The 21384-nt window shown below is 40.3% G+C and overlaps 1 protein-coding gene across 10 annotated transcripts in view; it reads right to left on the bottom strand.

Annotated features, from left to right (window-relative positions):
- LOC101166443 (adhesion G protein-coupled receptor L3) overlaps nt 1-21384 on the bottom strand; it is a 177957-nt gene that overhangs the window by 85047 nt on the left and 71526 nt on the right. For all 10 annotated transcript variants that reach the window (XM_023956148.1, XM_023956137.1, XM_023956155.1 and 7 more), the window contains 3 exons: nt 16755-16864; nt 7609-7623; nt 5783-6571 (listed from right to left, as the gene is read on the bottom strand). In XM_023956148.1, the coding sequence (XP_023811916.1) occupies nt 5783-6571; nt 7609-7623; nt 16755-16864 (914 nt within the window). The remainder of the gene's footprint in view (nt 1-5782; nt 6572-7608; nt 7624-16754; nt 16865-21384) is intronic.

Here is a 21384-nt window from a genome sequence, read left to right as displayed (position 1 = left end):
GCTGCAGTTCATCCAAGGTTTTATTTACTTTATTTTAATGAGCACATAAAGAGAGTACAAAGAATTTAAATGGAGGTCTTCTAAGACTGTTCTATCTGAGAATTTTAGGGGGAAAAAGAAAGAACGATTAAGGAAATTCTTTAGGAAAAAAAAAAAAAAAAGGAGTGGAACTGGATCTAAAATGCAGGAAGCACAAGCTGGTCTGCTCCTGGTTTTAGCCCTCTTTGCCCCTCCCATCCCCAAAATGCAGATAACATGAATAATTTTGTGACTTTGTTGGGGGAAAAAACTTTCTAAAGTGTGGCAAGGCAGACTGGAGGTAATAAATTATTCAAATGCTTCATTGGAGCCACGCTGCGCAGGGGCAAGCCTCTATAAAATGCATGTAAGAAGACGTGATGAAACAGCTCCATAAACAGCGCAGAATGAGCGAGCATTCGGGGGATTGTGGGGTTGGAATTAAAAGGGCCGATGCCGAGACAAGTGACTTTGACTCCGACTTTACATAGGCATTTATGCACTAGGCATCTATAATATATGCATCAAAGGATGCTGGATGAAATAGCCCTGTGTGATGTGGAGGGAACAAACCGGGAGCGCAGAAGGAGGGCAGATTGGAGGGGGGGGGAGAGGCGAGGGAGGGGGCACTGAAAGCATGGAGTTAAAGAGAAAGATGTATGAGAAGGCAGAGAGGAAACTCTGAGATTCCTGCCATTGTGAGTGAATGTTTTTGTGTGAGAAACAGGAGGGGAAAGAAAAAAGAGACTTAAACAAAACGCAAACAGACAATAGATGGAGGAGCAGCTTTTTTCTTTTAAGTGCCAAGGGAGAAAGAGTACACATTTCAAAAATAAGCCTGTACTGTTGCACGCAGAGTGATATATTCATGGGAATAAACCTTAATATTATCTGTTAGCTTGATGGTTTCTTTCCTTTTTCTCGTGATCTTTCAGTCGTTTTTCAGTCGTTTTGCTCAAAATCAACCTCTTTAACTATATTAGGCTATGCCATACATCTTTCTTCCGCTATGCTACATTCACACGGGGCTCAGAAATGCGCGTACGAGCCATCGCTTTCAATGAAGTCTCTGTGATTTTAAAAGCAGTTCGGACACTATCTTCACTTTTTTTCTTGTTTTTTTTTTTAAACGGCAAATGTGACATCATCAACTTCACAAAGTGAAAATCGAATTAAAATGAGCGTTCTGTGACGACTATTTGTGAATCTACCGTGTTCTGAAAATGAAAACGTTGATGGTTTAAAAACAAACATTTGAATACATTTTTTGCAAGAATAGTTCAAACGCAATGCATTGTGGTCTATATTCGCCGATCTAGTGTGCATCGGTGCAGACTGGTTTTTCGCAAAGGCTTCTGGGAAATTTCGAGGGCACTCGATTTTGGAACCACAGATTCAGTCAGCACTGCTAAATGGTGAACGCACTATATAGTGCACTAAAACGCACGTACATGATCTTTTCGTCCCTCTGCAATAAAAAAAAATAGTGCATTCGGAATGTATGGTATGTAAACCGGACTGTCGATACCTTGATCATTGCCAATCCAGAATCCCTAATTGGTCGAAATTTCACCTGCCTTTACTTTCAAAGCATTTTCGGATACGGAACCTTGAAATACGCATAACCATAGACTTTTCATCGGTCGTGGTTACTTGAACGCGCTTTACAGAGGGCGGTCTGAACGTAACCATAGAAGTGCTTTACATAAAATCACCTTTTTGCCCTACCAGGTCAGCAGTGGAAATTGGAAAGACCCACTCTGATGAAAATCCGGCTTTTAGGTGTTTTTAACAGGTTCTTGTTGTTGAAGGACAAAAGTAAAGAAAAGTATTCTTAAAATGGCATTGTTGAGTAATTCTTTAAAGAAATTGTTGTAAATCAGGAGCAGATGAAATAAGTCAGGGAAGGGGGGGGGGGGGGGGGGGGTTGCTTCATGCTCACGGTCCTCCCTGCAACTCGGATGAATTTCGAATGAACTCCGGCCGCTCTGCAGAAACTCTGTCCCAGAAAAGGAAGGAAAAGGAAAGATAAGGCAGCTCCTACATTTGTTTTAATACCGGGATCCATCTGCATATATATTATTTTTATCACTGATTAGAGCATTTGTATCAAAGTGGGAACAAAAAAGCCGCTTAAGAGTGAGAACTCAGTGGCGAGAAGCGGCCGCTGAAAGGGCAGAGCTCTGCGTCTAGAGAGGACACTCAGCTGACACCACTCTATGACAAATGCTAGGCATGCTTTTAAGCTGAAAGTTCACTGGCGGGTGACGCTGTCAGAATGTGCGATTGCAACCCCACCGAAAAAAAAAAAAAGTCATAATAAAGCAGAACAATTAAATAAAAGGTTAGGCGTCATCGCAAAAGGTTATGTTTAGCAATGCATTAGCCATCGCTGCTTAATAGATGTGAGAAAATGCAGCAGCTAGACAATGTCCCACATCAGACACTGTATTTCAAAAAGAGCATGACCCCCCCACCCTACCCCACCCCCAGTAGCAGTTTATTTTCAGTGTTGCCCTTCCTATCCTCATCGATATCATTTGCAACAACATGACCCTACAAAACATCCATGGTGTTGGATGAAGCGCCTCTCCGACTGAATGTAAATGTGTGACAAGTGCAGTGCAGATGACATCCACTTAGTACTTTTCTAAAGCCTGATAAATGTGTTTGGAAATCCAGAGAAATGTGTCTAGAAATGACTAGCTTGAAGAGCCACTTTTGGTGCTTTTATTTTGAAAGGCAGACTTCACTTAGGTTTGTTGCATTTCTTATGAATATTCTCTATTGGCCTTGTTAGAAAATCTGTCCGTTTGACAAAGTAGTCGTTTTTTTGGAGGAAAAAATATGGCCGCCAAACAAATGGGTTTGTGTTTACTTCTGAAAAAAAGAAAAAAAAAAGGTTGATGGTCTGCAAACTGCCCACATCCTTTAGCTGCAAAACAAGCCCCAACAGTCACCCCCTCCACTCGAGCACTTCACAGCCGGTGTAAAGTGTTTGTGCTGATATGCTGCATTTGACAAACATAATGATGTGCATTAAAGCATACCCCCCCCTGCCCCCTGCCCCCGCGTTCTGCAGGAATTTACGCAAAGGTCGGAACGCTGTGGTGTTTTTTTTTAGCTTTCTGATCCTTGGAAAAACAAAAAAATGAAAACTGCAGAAAATAATCTGGATAATAAAACAAGTGACATCTGTCTTGCATTTTTTATGGCCATTTTACGCAAAATATTGGAACCCTGACACAAACTCACAAACTCACCAAAATTAGAAAAACCGAGTACCAGGTTAGAATGACATTTTTTCACATTGTGAATGACGCCCCCTACAGCCGGTGTAGTGTACAATCTCCTATTAGGGATTTCGATTTAGCCTCAAGCGTCATCGAGAAGCTACTTAAGAAAATAATGTTGGCGATAAAGTTTGTAGATTTTGAACGGCGTCAGCGTGGCTATCTGACTAAAGTGGCAATAATGTTTCTCACACATTTTTTTTTTTTTTTTACGAGTATGAAACTTTCATACATGAATCCCTGGCTCAAGATGAATAAAATGACATTACGTAGCATATGAAAATATTAGATGTGTGGGCGTGGTTTACAAAAAAACCTATGTTGCCAAGGAAATCTAAAAATTCACTTTTGCCGATTCTTCCAAAAGTTACATCGACCTGTTCATCACCCCCAGATGACCACAACATAAAACCAACAGAAAACTGGGCGGGACAAAGAGGGGGGTGGCGAGGCAAGGTAGCACCTGTGGGCCATGCAATGCTGCTCAAGTTTTTGTTCTGCTCCTTAACGTCCACATTATACAGTATTGTATGCAACATTTGAATAAACTATACCAGAGCACTGGCATTTCAAATCTGCAAGATTTGGCCCTACTTTTACAACCCTCTTCATTATTTCTTCACAGGGTTATCCCTTTAGAACACTTTATCCAAAATGTTGCAATGGGAGTTACTTAAAAAAAAAAATGATTGTGTGTATATTTCTCCTTTTTTGAAGCCGAACAAAGCAACCGCTTTCGACTTTGCCTCTCCAGAGCGCCCGTCTTTGTTATCCAGCCAGATAGCTCCAACTAAGTAATATGCGCTGTCTGTGTTGTAGCCCAATTACTCTCTGTCCTCTTGGCCGGCTTCTTGGTCTCTCTCATAGTCCGTGGCCCATTTCCTGTCTCATTTTATGGCTTAAAAAGCTCACATGGGCAAAAAAAACACAAAAAAAACAGAAAAAAACTAAAACAGGGTGAGCTTCCAAATAGCCCATTTCCTTTATCTGTTCCATGATATGACAAAAGCAAGCAAAACAACTTTAAAAAAAGAAGGTAAAGAAAGGGCTTTAGTGTGTGTTTATAGTAAAACTAAATATTAAGTGTTTCCTTTTCTCCGAGGAAATTTATAGAGCAAAAATTGTATCAACAGACAACAAAAGCAAACTTCAAAGTATCGATCAGTTGCCTTATTTTCTGAAGAATAGGAAAATCATGCGCTTCAGGTAGGTTATTTATTCCTTGAGGGAGTGTAGAGTGAGGAGGAAAGTAAAAGAACACAGTGTTGCATTGATTATATGTATTTATCTCTGGTCAGCAGTCTGGCTTGTTGCTGTGCACTGGAGGTCATCCTCCACATTGAAATCCTCATTGATCTTCTCTACAGAGCCCCCCGAGACAGGCCGGGCTCTATAATGAGAGTGATCACACTCTCATAATAAACACTCATGAAATGAGGAAACACAAACTCATCCAGCGAGTGCATTAGCACATGTGTGTCCCGATCATTATTCGCTGTAAATACCCGTTTTTTGTGCAGAGGCGTCGCGCTTCGCGCAAACTCACACACGTGCCTGCAACACTGATCGGTGGAAACCGGGTTTGGAGCTGTCTCTTTCTCTAATTTCTTGTACTGGGCCTCCTAACTGCATGTAAGAGCATGCGCTAATTCAGACATCATTTAATAAGACACACAGCCAGACTTCCTCCACCACTCCATAGAAAGGTGTTGAAAGGCAATTACGCCGGGCAAATAGCCCTTCAGGCTCCAGGGGCCCGGGCCCTTCCATTCGGAGCAAAACGACCAAGGAGGAAGCTGCGCTGCCCACCACGGCTGAAAGCGAGCCGCAGAGTTGGGGCGGTTATCCAGGTTTCCTCAAATGGATGCAGTTAAAGATTTATGATGCAGATTAAACACAGAGATGAATTGTGTCTGTGGTACTCTGAGGAGTTGAAACAACGGCTGATTTGTCAGAATCTTTTAATGGAAAGCGAGGAACGGCTGTTGTGGCATGAACAATTGTCATGAGGCTGAACCACATTAGAGAACGGAGCTGAAATGTGCTTAAAACGCTTAGCTTATGTACATAATTGAATCCCAATCTTTGAATTCTTGAATTGTATTATGATCCGCAAATTATATATCATAGGAACCAATACCTTCACTACCTTTCCAAATCTTTGGGGGAGCAACAACAGGTCAGTTGACCAAACACACACACAAGTGTGGTCTGCAGTCAAAACCGGCTATCGGGACACCTTTGGTGGTTTCACGCCCCAATCAAACCCTTGATGTTGAGTTTCACGCAAGAAGACATTTAATCCCATTTTTTGAGTATCTTGGAATTGAAGCCCAATCTCCAAGTTTTAAGCAAATCACCACTTGAGCCCTAAGCTAGATTTATAGAAGGTTTAAAGTCGCGCTTCCCCAAAAGGCAAAGTTTTCTGCCTAAAACTGGAATTGCTTGAAGAAAAGTAGTCTTGGACTCACCATTATTCCCGAAGTCCAGTGAATATTTGACCACATGGTAGTTATTCCACACGTACAGAAGGTTATCTCTTGGGTTGTAATCCACGGCAGCGATGTACTGGTAGGAATTCGGGAAGGGTATGTTGATGGTGGTCTCCTTGCTCTTATCAGTGTTGTACATATAGTCAATCTTGTTCCCCGTCCCTTCATTGTCATCGTCTTCGTAGACCGTTTTGACCACATAGAGGACGCCGCAAATCATGAAGGCGTTGGAGGCGGAGCGCTTGTCGTAGCTGGTGTCCCAGGAGCCCTCGATCCGCAGGGTGTAAGGGTTCAGCTGGCTCACCACGATGCGCCCGTTGTTTTGCTCCGTTGCATAGATCACCCACAGCCCGTTTTCGTCCACGGCGAGGTCAATGTCCGACTTGCCGCCCCAGCGGTACGGAGACGTGTCGTGGTAGTTGGCGTTAGCGATTATGGCCTCGCCGCTTTTGATGCGCGTACGCAGGTCAAACTTCACAATGTTGCGAGTGCGCTCTTTGTTGAAGAAAAGCGCACCATCGTAGACGACGAAGCCCGTCCCGTCCACCCGATGGGGTAGTTTGTACGTGGTCGTTGGCCGGCCTGCTATGAAGTCCTCTTTTGACGAGTACTCTGTCAGAGTGTCTGTACGGTAAGGTGTCCAGGGCATATAGTAAATCTTATCGGAGGCCTGCAGTGGGTCTTTGCACCACGCACCAGACTGGTGATCCGACTCAAAGAGATGCTCACTTTGGTAAACTCCCCGCAGAATACCAGGGCACAGAAAAACTGAAACAAACAAACAACAACATTTTTCACATTAGATAAGCTTCACCCCATTGATGTTAAATGTCAGCAATTCTCTCTGGAGTTTCAGCAGTTTGTTTGCTTTTTTCTTTTTGTTGAAAATGTCCATAAATAATAAAACTGTGTTCTAGGTTACCTTTAACAACCAGTGACTGATAATGACATGATAGGCTCACTTTGTTGTGTAGTCACTGTCATCCTTAAGCACAGCAGCCTGTCTTCTATTCAACAGATAATACCCTGCTCGCACAGTAAAGAAATGAAGAGAAAATGGCACATTTTGTTCCACTTTCACTCCTTCTCTTTATTCTTGATTCTCCCTCCCGCTTTAGCTCCTCATTAGCTTCACAGCTCAGTCTTCATTTCTCTCCCTTTCTATTTTTGTCACTAACCACCAACTATGCCAGCTAACAGAGCAGCATTTTTTTTTTTTTTTTGCAGATGTTACAATAATTATTTTCACACACCCCGTTCGGTATTCCCATCTTGGAATCCCGGGGTCGTGTCTTACGAGCCATGTGGGAGATGTGGTAGGAAGCCACTGTGACCAATCACAAGGACTTTTGTAATGTATCTGGAATGTTGCATCTGTACAACACAGACTCTCCGAGATGCCAGATGTGCACTGCACTATTCCCTTTTTTTGTTTTTGTTTGGAACAATAACAGATTTCACTAAAAAGCATGGAAATCTTTAATGAATATTCATCAGCTTTTTATACAAAGCGCTTAAATATCACGGACAGACAATCAATTAATAAATATCAATGTGATTCTCTGCTCATCGGCTCATTGTGACCTGTAAAGAGTTTGTTAAGTGAAATTCTACTCATTCAATGCAACCATAAAGTGTGTCTAATTAGAATCGCTGCCTATACAGTAGTCGCAGGGACTTTGAAGGGAAATGTCATGCAGCCAAAAAGTACAAATCATTTCAGGCTTTGGCTTCAAAGTGACTCTCCATTCCAGATTTTGGAGCGTGTGCGTAATATCAGCGTGTGTTTGGAGTTGGAGACTTACCTTTTTGTTCCACTTCTGCATAAGCCACGGGCAGAGGATTTGAAAGCAAAACGCAGCAAAGAAAGGTTGGGGGAGTGGGGAGGGGGGGCGAAGACAAGAGACAAAAATAGATTAATGATGCAATAATAAGGAAATCATGATAATACAATCTGAGATCTTCATAATCTTCCTCATATTTCATCCTAACCTTGTGAGAGTGCCAGAATGCTCTCCATGTGTGATTGGTAATAACATTACACAAACGTCTGAGGAGACTGCACTGCAGCGAGGAGACACTATTGCATCTAACATATGTTGTGCCACACATGTGAAGGGAGACAAAAGATGAAGGATGACACAATGTGTACCAACACATACATGATCCCTGTTGGTTCCATCACCGGTTTGGAACGAAATAAAATCCAGATTTCCTAAATGTACATGGTTAATGCAACAGCATAACCTAAAAAAAAAAGGAAAAAAAAACTGATGGGATGACTTGGATTGTTAGCATCCTTAGAAGCCAGTAAATGTTGTGTATAGGTCATGGAATGTGGTGAACTGGGTAGGCGTGGATGACAAGGCTGGATGTACCAGTTATCGTCAAGCCTACCAACCATTTGATGCACAAAGGACTGTCTGCAAAGCTTCCTGGCAGCCCTACGCTGAAACATGGACGCTTGCACAGAACCTCTTAAACATATGAATTTCATTCCACCTTGCTCCCCGTGGGACCGAGTGGAATGTGAACAAGGCAGAAACCTTATCCTAAAGGCTGTGCCCTTGTGTCTTTCAAGACCGTTAGAGACCTGCCACATGGAACTGGTCCCATGAGAGGGAAAGGAATGGAGTGGAGGCCAAAAAGCACCCCCAACACACACACACACACACACAGAAGCAACATTTCGTGGAACTTCTGGATGTTTATATATAGAACTTGTGCACTATATATTGCACACATTAATCTTTCAACACATTACAGCAAAAAGCCAACGACATGACAAACAGCACACGTGACACACGCTCACCCAACACACAAGCAACCATTAAATCTTTGGCTCATAAAAAATGCATGCTAACTGGTGCAGTTTAGCACAACTCCTGATAAATAAGCAATATCTGGAAGGGGATCGAGTTGAACTCCGAAAAAAATCCAAACAAGTGTGTACGAGTTTGTGTGCGGCATGAGGAGTCAAGACGTATAAAATGGTTTCATTCCAGGAAGTAGAGCTTCTCTCTGAGGAGAACCGAGGAACGCAAGCCGATCCTCTTTTTTAGGAAAGGAGGGCGTGACCCTGGGCTGGGCGATAAATCAATGTTAGCGATAAACTCGAATTTTTTGTTTGAGGAGATTTATATTTAGGAAAATTAGGATTTTATTTCCCTGACACACTGCTTTCTTGTTTGGAGAGGTCACCTCGCCATTTCTCCCCAACGAGGAGCTTGTTCCCCAAACAGGAACAGTTTCGTCAGTTTTATGGAACCGGTTCAGTTTTGGGACTTTGGACTCGAAGCAACAAACCACACGCTGCAAAATCTATTTGAAGGCTTTTGCTGTAGTAGCGACTTAGGGCTGATTATTTCTCTGCTATTTCTCCGTAGGGGGATACGCGGTGCGGTTGTGGGCGGAGGGCAGGAGTTTACATTTTAATGTCAGTATTGAGTTTTTGATTGTGATTGAATTTCTAAAACCAAATTTATGTATTTTATTAGCACTGGCAGCTAGACATTAAAGTAGATGACCGGCGATTATTGATGACATCATCAAGTGGTAGTAATGTCCGAATTTGAAGACACTATTTTTCTGACTACACATTATGTGTAAAAAGAGAGAGAGGGTTTTGTTTTTGGCAGAATAAAACCGATTACAATTTGCAATTCAAATTATGTGTAAAAAAAACAGAATTTTGTTTTATGGACCAAAAAAATTGATTGAAATTGTATATCAAATTATGTGTGAAAAAGAAAAGAGATTTTAGTCTTTGGTCGAAAAAAAAAATCGATTTAAATCAAATTTTGGGTAAAAAATTAGGGACTTTAGTTTTTGGCTAAACAAAATCGATTAAATTTGCAAATCAAATTAATCGTCCAGTCTTAGCATGACCGTTGACTGTAAATGAGAAGTGGACCATGCGTGTGACATTGAAAAAGACTTACTTCCGCCTCCAATGAAATGACTTCAATTCAGTCGCCCTGTTTTGTGGTACGGATGCTTCTACGTTGGAGCCAGACGACGTCAGTAAGCAGAGATTGGTGAGTGAATCAGAGTCAATGTTTCTATAGCAACCACTCTCGTCTATCAGGAGTGAGCTTGTCGGAAGTCCAAAAGTAGGCTACACGAAATCTGTCAATCAAATGATTTGAATATTCGACCTGAGACTACATGCTTTTACTGAGGCATCTGATTGGTTAGTTTATAACTTGAATAACTCGCAATACAGAAATAATATAAAAAATAAATTAGGATCAGCAAGAAAAAGTATCACAAAAAAAATGGGGGTTATCAGAGCAAGAATGGTTTCTCTGATAAATATAATGACTGAGTTTTATTTTTTTCTCTTTAGAAGTCTATGGGATTTTGACTTCTTGGAGGCGGGTGGTACTTCCTGTTTGGAACGTGAGGGGGGAGGGGTAACTAAATCCACTTTTCATATACAGTCAATGGGCATGAGAGGTGAAACAATTGATGTTAGTGAACCAAACGCAAACACGGGGCACACACAACATTACGAATGAATCCTATTGTGGGCCAGGAGGACGAAGATTGATGACACCAAAACAGCAAGGCCCTTCGCAATCCCACGAGGCCCTCCAACAGCGACTGGCAGACACCAGGCAAGAACCCCGAGAGTTCAAGGTTGCCAGAAACTAATAGATTTTAAATGAAAGTCTGGCAGCAACAAGTGTACCAAATGGCAAAGAAAATGTCAAACAAATGTCATTCAATTTGTACTGCAACTCGGTGCATCGCTAGATTAATAGACGTCTCTGCTGGCGGGCTTATTGCGGGAATTTATTTTTCAGGTGTCCCTTTTTTTTAATCTGCGGGACAGGATAGGAAATCAAATCCGCTCATAGATCACGGGCGTTCTTTATTTTTTATTTAGCGTCTAACTTTCAACAAGGGTAATATATGTCAGTGTGACATCTGCTGGAACTTCCAAGGTTTTCTCAAGGATAGCTGAAGCAAAAACTAGGAAGTCTTCTTCTACCTTAGTGCTATTTTAGATACTGCTAAATGGAGGTAAACAATTGCTGGAAAATGTCCTTAATTCCGGGAGAATCGGAACTAGACAGCATTTGTGTGTGTGTGTTTGTGTGTGTGCGTCAGGTTCTGCTTTTATCTTATTCCGTATCTTTTGACAGATCATTTGCAAAATCACTTAAACTGCAGCGTTACCTTATGCAGCTACAAAGACAGTGTTCTCATTAATTCTGAGCGGGACATTGAATGAACGTAAAACACTTGCAGAATAATAATAAAGATCTGTTGCCTTGTCTAGTTTCACATTTATTAAAAATCGTCTAATTATTCATTAAAATGCGCAGCACAGATCTCACTCTGTACTCTGGATACCATCACAACCCCCCACCCCTTTCTTCTTTTGCACACACACACACAACCACACACATATGCATAGATAGAAGGTAGGAGTGTTAACCTGCCTACGCTGCAGTGTAAAGATAATTAGCATTTTTATTGAAAACGTATGGTTTATTAGGAAGGTGTTCGTCTACGAGGAGAGATGTGTGTTCTTGAGGATGGGGTGGGGGGCACGTTTCCACGGGCAACAGCATCCTTCCCCGTGATTATCGCTGATCTCCAATCAGCTCAGCCCAGCTGAATCTCAAGGTCATTTCTGGACACGGATGGATTTTTTTTTTTTTTTTCTATTGTTCTGTAACCCCCCGCCATCCATCCATCCTAACCTGCCATTCTATTTCATTATTTCATCTCTCCATTTCCCCACCCAAACCAAACGGCCTTTTCCTCTCCTACACCGGCGTCTCTTGGAAACCGTCTGTGTCGTTTGCTCCCACAAACATGCTTACACTCACATAATCCACATGTGAGGAAGGAATTACGCTGGCGGGCAGCTGTTTCCAAGACTACATGCACACACACGTGCATGAAACCGCTCCACTCGTGTCATCGTGATGAAGCTATCCCAACGCTTGTATCTGACAGAAGTCCTTAATTGGACAGAGAAGAAGGGGATTTTATCTTTTAATTAGCTTTCCAACTGAGTCAAGTCCTATTGTCTAAAATAGACTGCATGGGTATTGCATAACATATCACTGGCTTTTCTGATTAATAATTGCTAATTGCTTCCCAACAGCAGCTCCGAGAGGCAGGGCTCGCCGAATGAAGATGAGGCGATAGACACCAGCCCACGTGTTGCTACCTGTCTTTGACGGATACTGGAACTACACCCACTTTTTTTTTTTTTTCCCCTTCCTGAATCTAAATCTATCTGTGCATGACATTTGCCTTAGAGAAGCACTTTGTACAGCAGATGTTAATGGATGTATGGATATTTATAGAGAGCCTGCAGTTCTATCAGAGCGTATACACAGGTGGCTAATTACTGCAGGAGCTAGCTGGCTAGCTTGGCGCACGGCCGCCTCGCACTCGTACGAGACAAAAGTGTTGAAAACATCAAAATGTGCATAGAAAGAAAATGTGAAGAAGAAGAAAATAATAGAAGCAGACACGATTTAATTACCTGTGCCCTCTTTGAGACTTGTTTACAATATTTGCAGAGTGGGAACTGAACCAGTTCGACTGCAACAGCCGTTCCCCTGCAAAAGTAACTACATTTGCAGTGTGCGGCTGGGTCTCGGTGGAGTTCAGCTTATTTTCTTGCCATGCACTTACTCAGTGATTAGCAACACCGCCCTCGGAGACGATTGCTAAGGGGTCAGGTGTTTACACCCAGCAAGCAGCGCAGCGGTGTGCTTAACGTCGGGGGACGTGCGCTCTGAGTTATGGATGTCCCTTGATATTACAGTTGAGTTCACACAAAAAAATAACCAAAAAAGAAAATAGCCTAACTTGCCTTCATAAAGATTTATTCAAGCCCGTACACATCCTTAAAAAGGCAACTTTGAGTGCACTGTCGTATATTTCAGAGCACCGCCGCTGTTTATTGAATCATCGTAATGTGATTTACGGCAACATTTTAGAGATATTTCACCACTTAATGTCCAAGAAAATATATCCCCTCGCACCATTTCCGTTGACAGCGTGGATCTGCTGTGTCAAGTGCGCCGTTTGATCGTTGACGGCCAAATCTCCGGCCAAGATTCAGACATTATTACGTTTTTAAAGAACATTGATTTCATAAATATTTGACGAATTGCAATATGAGGCCTTTGAAGGAGTGTGCCATGTCAAGGTTGAGGTATTTTCAGACAAAACTATCTAAAAGTGTCAAGTTATACCAGGATTTCTTTAATCTTTTATTACATGTTCCCCTCTGTAACGTTGTAAAGAAGTTCTCCAAACACACCTACAGGAGTCAGGTAAGGTTTCCTGGCGCTACCCGATCCAGCTGAGCGCTTCGGACAGAAGATGCTAATGCGCTGCCAAAAGCTGCTCTCTTTTTTTCCTTAGAGTCCTTTCCTTCCCTGGGATGCTGTCTGTTTCTTGCTGGGGAAAAATCTTACCCAGACCGACTTTATCAGATCCCCTAGAACCCCCCCAACCCCACCACCACCCTTTTGATCTTAAGCTTTTTCCACCCCCCCACCCAGTGATAAATTCCTGAAACGAGCAGCGCCGCATTATCAAACAGACATACAGTAGCGTTGAAGATAAAGACAGTTTGCGCAGACAAGCCTCCCCTGAACGAAGCAACAGTGAAATCCTACAGTGCATCGATACTTTCTGATGCCAGCATGTATGTGCAGTGGCGGCGTGCATGCACACGTGTATGTGTGTGTGTGTGTCTGCTTAGCAGGGCATTAAGCAGGTATCAGGTTGTGTTTCCATCTGCTCCAGAGAGGGCTCTGATAGTTCTATTATTTAATCTGCTGGTCATTCTAGACGCCAGGCAAGAGCCGTTTAACCAGACATAATTGAATGCTTCAGTGTGGGAGATCACCTTGGCCGTCTGTGTGGACAGCCGTGCCAAAACTTAAGACCATGTTGGAGGAAACATTTTTGCTGAATTTTACAGAAAAAGGTAATCCCCCCCCCCCCTATTTTTATTAATATACATCTTGATGTTGATGCTGTACATCAACATCCAGCTGCTATTGACTCAACACCTGAAGGTCTTTTTTTTTATTAGTCCTTGCTGTGTTTCTTTTTGTACTGATGTTGCACTTCTGTTATTTGTTTATTGGGTATTTATTTGGTGAATCTGAGTTTTTTTTCTCAGCTTTGAAATAATAAGGGGGATTTTCAATGCTCCAAATGCAATTTTATTGTTTTAATGACAATGAAAAATAAAAGGAATCTTGAATCTTGAATGTTGGATTGTCATTTTCGCATAGAGTTTCCAGATTCCGGTGTATAGGGTCAAATTAGGATCAGTCTAAAGTGAATGAAAAACCAGATTTGTACATTTGAAAACAAAAACTCTACAATTAAAATAAAGTAAGTAAAATATTTAAACCTAAAATGGTCACCAAAGTGAAAAAAAACGTTTATATGTATTTTCAACTTTTTTGTTCGTTCCTCCCTCTTTGCTTTCAATTCTCAGTTTTCCGGTTCAATTCACTTTTTTCAAATTTTCGATGCTAAGGTGACCCTATTTTTATGTGGGGGCGGGGCTTTGAGCTCATTGGCTACCAGAACATGTTTCCCATTTGGTGACAGAGGCGACTCCCCATTACACATTTTCTACACTTTTCTCTCTTGTTGTTTCTCTCTTGTTTAAACCTTCATAGAAAATAAGTCCAGTATTAGAATGAAAACGAGAATCTAATCGGGATGAAGATTTATGTAACATCGGCAAGCTGTACGTGCCACGTCTCCGTAAAACACGGCACAGAAGAGATTCCTTGACCAGTTTAACAGCAAAGTCGCGCTGAAAATACATCAACCAAACGGGGAGACCGCAAAAGGAGATTGTTTGGTGATAATGATTTCCCAAAGTTTGGTACATCAGAGTGGGTTGGCACATGAACAGACATTGTTCTGGAGCATAACCATAACCTCTTTGAGAATCATGGGAAATCATGTCCTGGTAATTGTACAATCTCTTTTTAATTTTTATTTTTAAGCTGATCCTACTTTGACCCCAGACCGGAGTTTGGTTGCAGATTTGACTAAAAATCCAACTTTCTTTGGAATTACACAATTATGTACATGTGCAAAATGTATATAGTGGCTGTATGATATGGCTTTAAGATCAATGGGAGTTTGATAAATGAGACTTTTCTATGGTTTAGTAGGTGATGTACACAACCATATCTAGTTCATAGATTTTTTTATAGTCATCCCATAAACTTACATGAATGGTGAAAATGTCAACAACTGTCTTACATTTTGGACAGAAGGAGCCATCATCTGAGTTCTTCTCTGCTTTTCTTTTCTTTTCTTTTTATGTTTTTCTTTTATACAACTGTGAGAATTTACAGAGCAATCCATAGCAAAATGTTGGTATCAATGGAATAATCAAGCTTAATGAAAATACCCTTTATTGAAAAAAAAGTCGTTTCAATTGATCCAATATTGTTTATTTTTGATGCTTTCTCTATGAATGTATCCACCAGATGATTATATTATATGTACTATATGATGCATAACCTTCTGTTTTATTGTTATGATAGGCAAAGGTAAAAGTTTAGAAATACTATACATTTTAATATAACTTTAATAAAATACAAGTTTAGAAACAAGCAATTATCAATTTTTAACAGCTAGTGTTGCGGGTCATCAATTATTTAGGTCAACTCCATAATGTATGTTTAAATTAAAACACACATTTCATTTCACTGTTAATCAATAAACACAGAATTGCATTATGCATTTACTTTTATCCAAACTGTTATGTTAAAAATTGCGTATGGCATCACATTAGGGGCATAAATATGTTTGGCATTCACTATAAAGTAGAATGTGACCTATTTTTCTTGGAAAACTAGTGTAACTTACTAAAACCATGCAGGGAAGAAAAAAAAAAGGATCCTGTACTGAATGCAGAACTTCCAACCTCATAATTTAGTTAAAGGTCATCTTACTTTCTTTCATTTGTCTTTCTTATCCTGTTTACTTTTAGACACATTCTGACCTCCCCAGTGAATTAATTAATTCATCTTCCTCCGTTTTATCCCTTTCGGGGTCACGGGGCAGCCGGAGCGTATCCCAGCCACTTGCGGGCGAAGGCAGGGTACACCCTGGACAGGTCGCCAGTCTGTCGCAGGGTCAGTCTAGTCCAGGGGTGTCAAACTCATTTTCACTGAGGGCCACATCAGCATAGCGGCTGTCTTCAAAGGGCCAGATATAACTTATACATGTAACTAAATGCAACGAAAGATAAACATAACTACCCCTTAATGTTAAATAACTCATTTATTTATTTATAACTTTTTAATGTGACAATTAAAGTTGCATAGAAAACATATGTTTCCTTGTCACTTTAGCATAAATCCTTTCACATTTGATTCTGTCAGGACAGTGTTTAAGTCCTAATGTATAGTTGCCCAATCCGATGTTTCAAATCTGATTCGATATGAATAAATACACACCAATTTTTATATTTTATTTGAAGAAATTAAAAACTGTTATGCTCTCGCGGGCCACATAAAATGACATGGCAGGCCACATTTGGCCCCCGGGCCTTGAGTTTGACACCTGTGGTCTAGTCTTTCACACACTCCCATTCACACCTAGGGACAATTTAGAGTGACCAATTGAACTATGAAGCATTTTTTGGAACGGTGGGAGAAAGTGGAGAAAACCCATGCATGCAAACTCCACACAGAAAGGTCCCCTATTAATGTTCTGGTTCAGGTCCTAAAGCCGGGTCTTGAACCGGGGGCCTTGTTGCTGGGAGGCACGTGCGCTAACCACTGCGCCAACGTGTGTGAAATGAATGTTCAGACTCTACAGAATGTTGTAGCCCGGTCAAAATACTGAAGCAAATACTTTATATGTACAAAAAAAGGTGGAAATGTAGAAAGAACGGGAAGAAAAAATAAATAGAAGTACTTACTGTAAGGGACACACTCGTACTGGACTTCTAGGTACTTGTACGTGCCCGGACAGGGATCAGGAAAAACATCAGGACCGGCCACGACTGCACACTGCGTACGGTTGTTGCATCTATCAAGAGAATAGGAGTTAAATGTGAATACAATACACTTCTTATCATTTTTTAAAAGAAAAAGTTCTGTTAAAAGTGATTTTCTAGAGTGAGATGTACAGACACATTCACAGAAAGTTGTTTATATTTAAAAGAAAACGTAAAAAGTTATATTGCCAGGGAACTTCTCAGTACTGTAATATTTTAAAGCAAAGTAAAATAAATTATTTTAATTAGTAAATCTGACAAAATTATTTTTCTTATAATTAAATCCTAACCAATACTAACTTTTACAACTGTAACACAAAGTCTCTGATTAAAAAAAGAATACATCTATTATTAAGATATTTAGATAATTATTTAGTAATCATCACATGATTTATCTTTATGCTTAATTCTTAATTACCTCAACACTGTGCAAATTGGATGTGGATAAAGAACCTCAACATTTTTGCTTAAAATGTTATATGACCACTTGTTTTCCATCCAAAAACATGAATGCACTATACAATGACATGCTGATAAACATTAATAATGAAAGAAAAGAGGGAATTAAAAGCCAAGAAATGTCTTTTCTTAACGTATACTTGCAAGGTTAGTATCTTTCTGACAAAGTCCATTCTTTTGTACAACAACATTTCATTAAGTAGCAACAGCTTTCAAATTATATATTTGATAATTGGAGGGGTTTTTGGACAGACTCAAACCAAAAACATTTTTATCATTTTCGTAAAGACCCACTCTGAGGAAAGTCATGTTTTTCCTACATCATTTTTTGATGATTTGGGAAAATTCCGGTTTAATATTGGATTTCTGAGTATTTCTTTATTGCCGTGAACCAAAAGCAGATGAAAATATGCCGTTTGAAAAACAGCTTCTTTGTTACGCAGTAAATACTCGGGCCGGCCCATAAACTCCCTGCTCTGCTCCATTCTAATGCATTCACTAGGCAATGACTAGATCCTTGTACGTCTTTGCTCCTTTGCTTGCCGTTTTTGTCACACCAGTAATGCTAGGTTTGGGGTGTGAGAGGCTGTAAGCTAGTGGGAGAGCGTGTAAACAGAGAACTCTCAGCAACGGAGATGGAAAGGGGGGGCGGTATTTTTCTGCGCCAACGGTCCCGGCCACAACTCAGAGTCAAATTCCTATAAACTGTTCCCGCTCTGCAGAAACTTGTGCTATGTCCAAATTCCCACCCTAACCCCTAACTACTAATAACGATGTAGTGCGGGACTATGTAGTTCCCTGGATTTTAAAAGCAATTCAGACACCATGCTCACTTTCACAGAGTGAAAATCTAATTGATATGAGCGTTTGCAACGATCATTTACGAATATTCTGTCTACTGAAAATAAAAGTGTTGATGGTTTATAAAAAATATACATTTAAATACATTTCTTGGGCAAAAACTGTTCCGACGCAATGTATTGTGTTCTATATTCTACAATCTAGTGAGCATCAATGCACACTGGTTTTACGCAGAGACTTCTGGGAATTTTCTAGGGCACTCGATTTAGGAATTGTAGATTCGGACAGAACTACAAAATAGAAAATATATGGTGCACTATGTAGTGAGTAGGGAAAAAAATTGGACAGAGTGTATGTTTTCGAAAACGAAAGCGTTTTTAAAAGACCACTGGGAACGATTTTAAAAGAGCTCAAGAGATGATTGGAGTTGGTGTTTAAAAACTGGCATGTTTTGTGTACTTTGCAATGACAGAGCACACCTTTAACTGTACTGAGGTGATTGCTAATCGCGAGGAAGTAACAAAGAAAAGATGATGAATGTTGTCTTTTCTTTTCATGCGCAAAGTTAGGAGTTATGACAGCTATGACACGACAGATAGTGCCATGACAGTTCAAAAAAAATTATCTTGTCCAAACTCTCTGCAGACGTCTTTTAATTATACAAACAGTTATTATTTCGCCGACGTCTTTGTTATTACAAACTCCAAACAGAATTCCTGGCTAGCAGAAGCGTGTACACACACCCTGCATGGAGACAAAAAAAAAAAAAATGTATATTCGGTCTAGAAGAAACAGATGTTCTAGCTTAACTGTCACGATGTCAGCCTTATGTGCCTCACCCTGCTTTAGCCCAAAAAAAGAAGAGGAGGTTGTTAAAAATTACAGTGTAGCTTTGCTAATCTGGCCTCCCTGTCTCTGTCCCCTAAAACAATCTGCTTCACCTCCCCACTTACTCCGCTGCTAGCAAGAGCTGAATCCCATTACCACACAGTCAGTTTGAGAGAGATGACATCCATATTAATAACCACCATAAACTTATGATAGCTCTGACTTTCTAAGAGACTGACTCTCTTCATGGCATATTATGATATTTTTTTTCTGTGTCTTTTTAGCCTGCAGGAGAAGGTATGCTAACGCCGGTTTCTATTTACACTTTGGGCTTTATTCATATCATTTTACATCTCATTTTGTTGGGTGTGAAGGGGGCGAGAGATTTTAAGGCTTCCTGTGTGTTTTATCATTTTATTCTCAATTGTTTTAAACCTGTTAAGCCCTTTTTGTTGCTGCTGTGTGAAAAGTGCTTTATGAATAAAGTTTGAATTTGACTCCCTACTTAGTGAACTAAAGGTGTTCGCCACTTTGTCGTAGGCTCTGTTCGAATCCCGCCTTAACCCCGAACTACTAAAAAACAACATAGTGTGAGACTATGTAGTGTCCTGAATTTTAAAAGCAATTCGGACCTCATGCTCACTACTTTTTTCATTTTTATTTAAACAGCGGACATGACGTCGTTGATTTCACGAAGTTGAAATCTAATTGATATGAGCGCTTTGTGACGATTATTTATCAGTCCACTGTCTTCTGAAGATAAAAACGTTAATGGTTTATTTAGAAAAAATACATATAAATATATTTTTTGGGCAAGAAATTGTTCCAGCACAATGCATTGTGGTCTATATTCGCCGATCTAGTGAGCATCGATGCACCCTGACTTCTGGGAAATTTCTACGGCACTCGATTTTGGAATCGTTAATTCGGACAGAACTACAAAATGGCGAACACACTATATAGTGCGCTATGTGATGAGTAGGGAAGGATTTGGACACAACCATAGGGTATTTAAATCAATTTACTTCCTGTCTTTTGGTTGCCCCACCTTTTATCATCAGTCAGAGCTCAGATTTTCTTAGTATTTGTCATTTTAGGATTTTTTTATGTCTATTTTAGTATTTGACAAATTCCTGTGTCTGATGTAACTACATAGTGCATTGTGACTACATAATTGGGAATGTTTTTGCACTACCTGATCCATGGCCCTCAAGTGTTTATCATTAGTTACATACTTAGAAGTTCCCTTATTCATCCTGAAGCTCAAGAGTCGTCTGTGATAGAGAACCCTTATTGTTGTTAATGTGGCAGACAATAAACCCTCACTGGTGCTTCTAGAGTGGACATTACAGTAATGGAATCATTGAGTTCACTTGTACACAAGGTGGCCCATTATGGATACTAAAAAACCTGTCTCACAAGGACACTCCTGGGGTGTGTGTGCAGCGAGAACAATAACCCATGTCTTTAACAGTATTTTGACCCAGACTCCAGATAATTAGATCTAATCATCAGGGGGGCCCTCTCCTCTGACACACTAAATGTAAGTATTTCTCACTCCTGCTAGCACTAAAACTATTATAAGGTAGCACGCTATTAGTTTTCAGACTGAGTGTATATGTTTACATGAATGTATGTAGTTTGTATATGGCTACAAAAACACACATCAAATTTATGTGTGGGTGTAATTCAGGTTGAGGATGTTTCTCACTGTCAAAGGTGCTTTAATTTTGGATTGGGGGAAGACTGGTGCTTGTATGTTATCAAGATAGATATATGCAATATCTCAAAATGCTTCTGCTTCGCGCAGAAGCGCCACTTTGTCTCAATTGGAGTTCTGGTTGAGAATAAATGATTTAAATAGTTGAAATGAAGACTGCATGAAAACAGACAAAGAAAGCATGAGATGATGAAAAGGGGTTTCCACAGATTTGATTTTTGCCTGGATGGATGGATGGATGGATGGATGGATGGATGGATGGATGGATGGATGGATGGATGGATGGATGGATGGATGGATGGATGGATGGATGGATGGATGGATGGATGGATGGATGGATGGATGGATGGATGGATGGATGGATGGATGGATGGATGGATGGATGGATGGATGGATGGATGGATGGATGGATGGATGGATGGATGGATGGATGGATGGATGGATGGATGGATGGATGGATAGATAGATAGATAGATAGATAGATAGATAGATAGATAGATAGATAGATAGATAGATAGATAGATAGATAGATAGATAGATAGATAGATAGATAGATAGATAGATAGATAGATAGATAGATAGATAGATAGATAGATAGATAGATAGATAGATAGATAGATAGATAGATAGATAGATAGATAGATAGATAGATAGATAGATAGATAGATAGATAGATAGATAGATAGATAGATAGATAGATAGATAGATAGATAGATAGATAGATAGATAGATAAAATATTATTT

Source organism: Oryzias latipes, chromosome 1, assembly GCF_002234675.1.
Source record: "Oryzias latipes chromosome 1, ASM223467v1".
NCBI classification, from domain to species: domain Eukaryota; kingdom Metazoa; phylum Chordata; class Actinopteri; order Beloniformes; family Adrianichthyidae; genus Oryzias; species Oryzias latipes.
The sequence above is the reverse complement of the archived record's forward strand: the minus strand, read 5'-3'. Positions and strand labels throughout refer to the sequence as shown.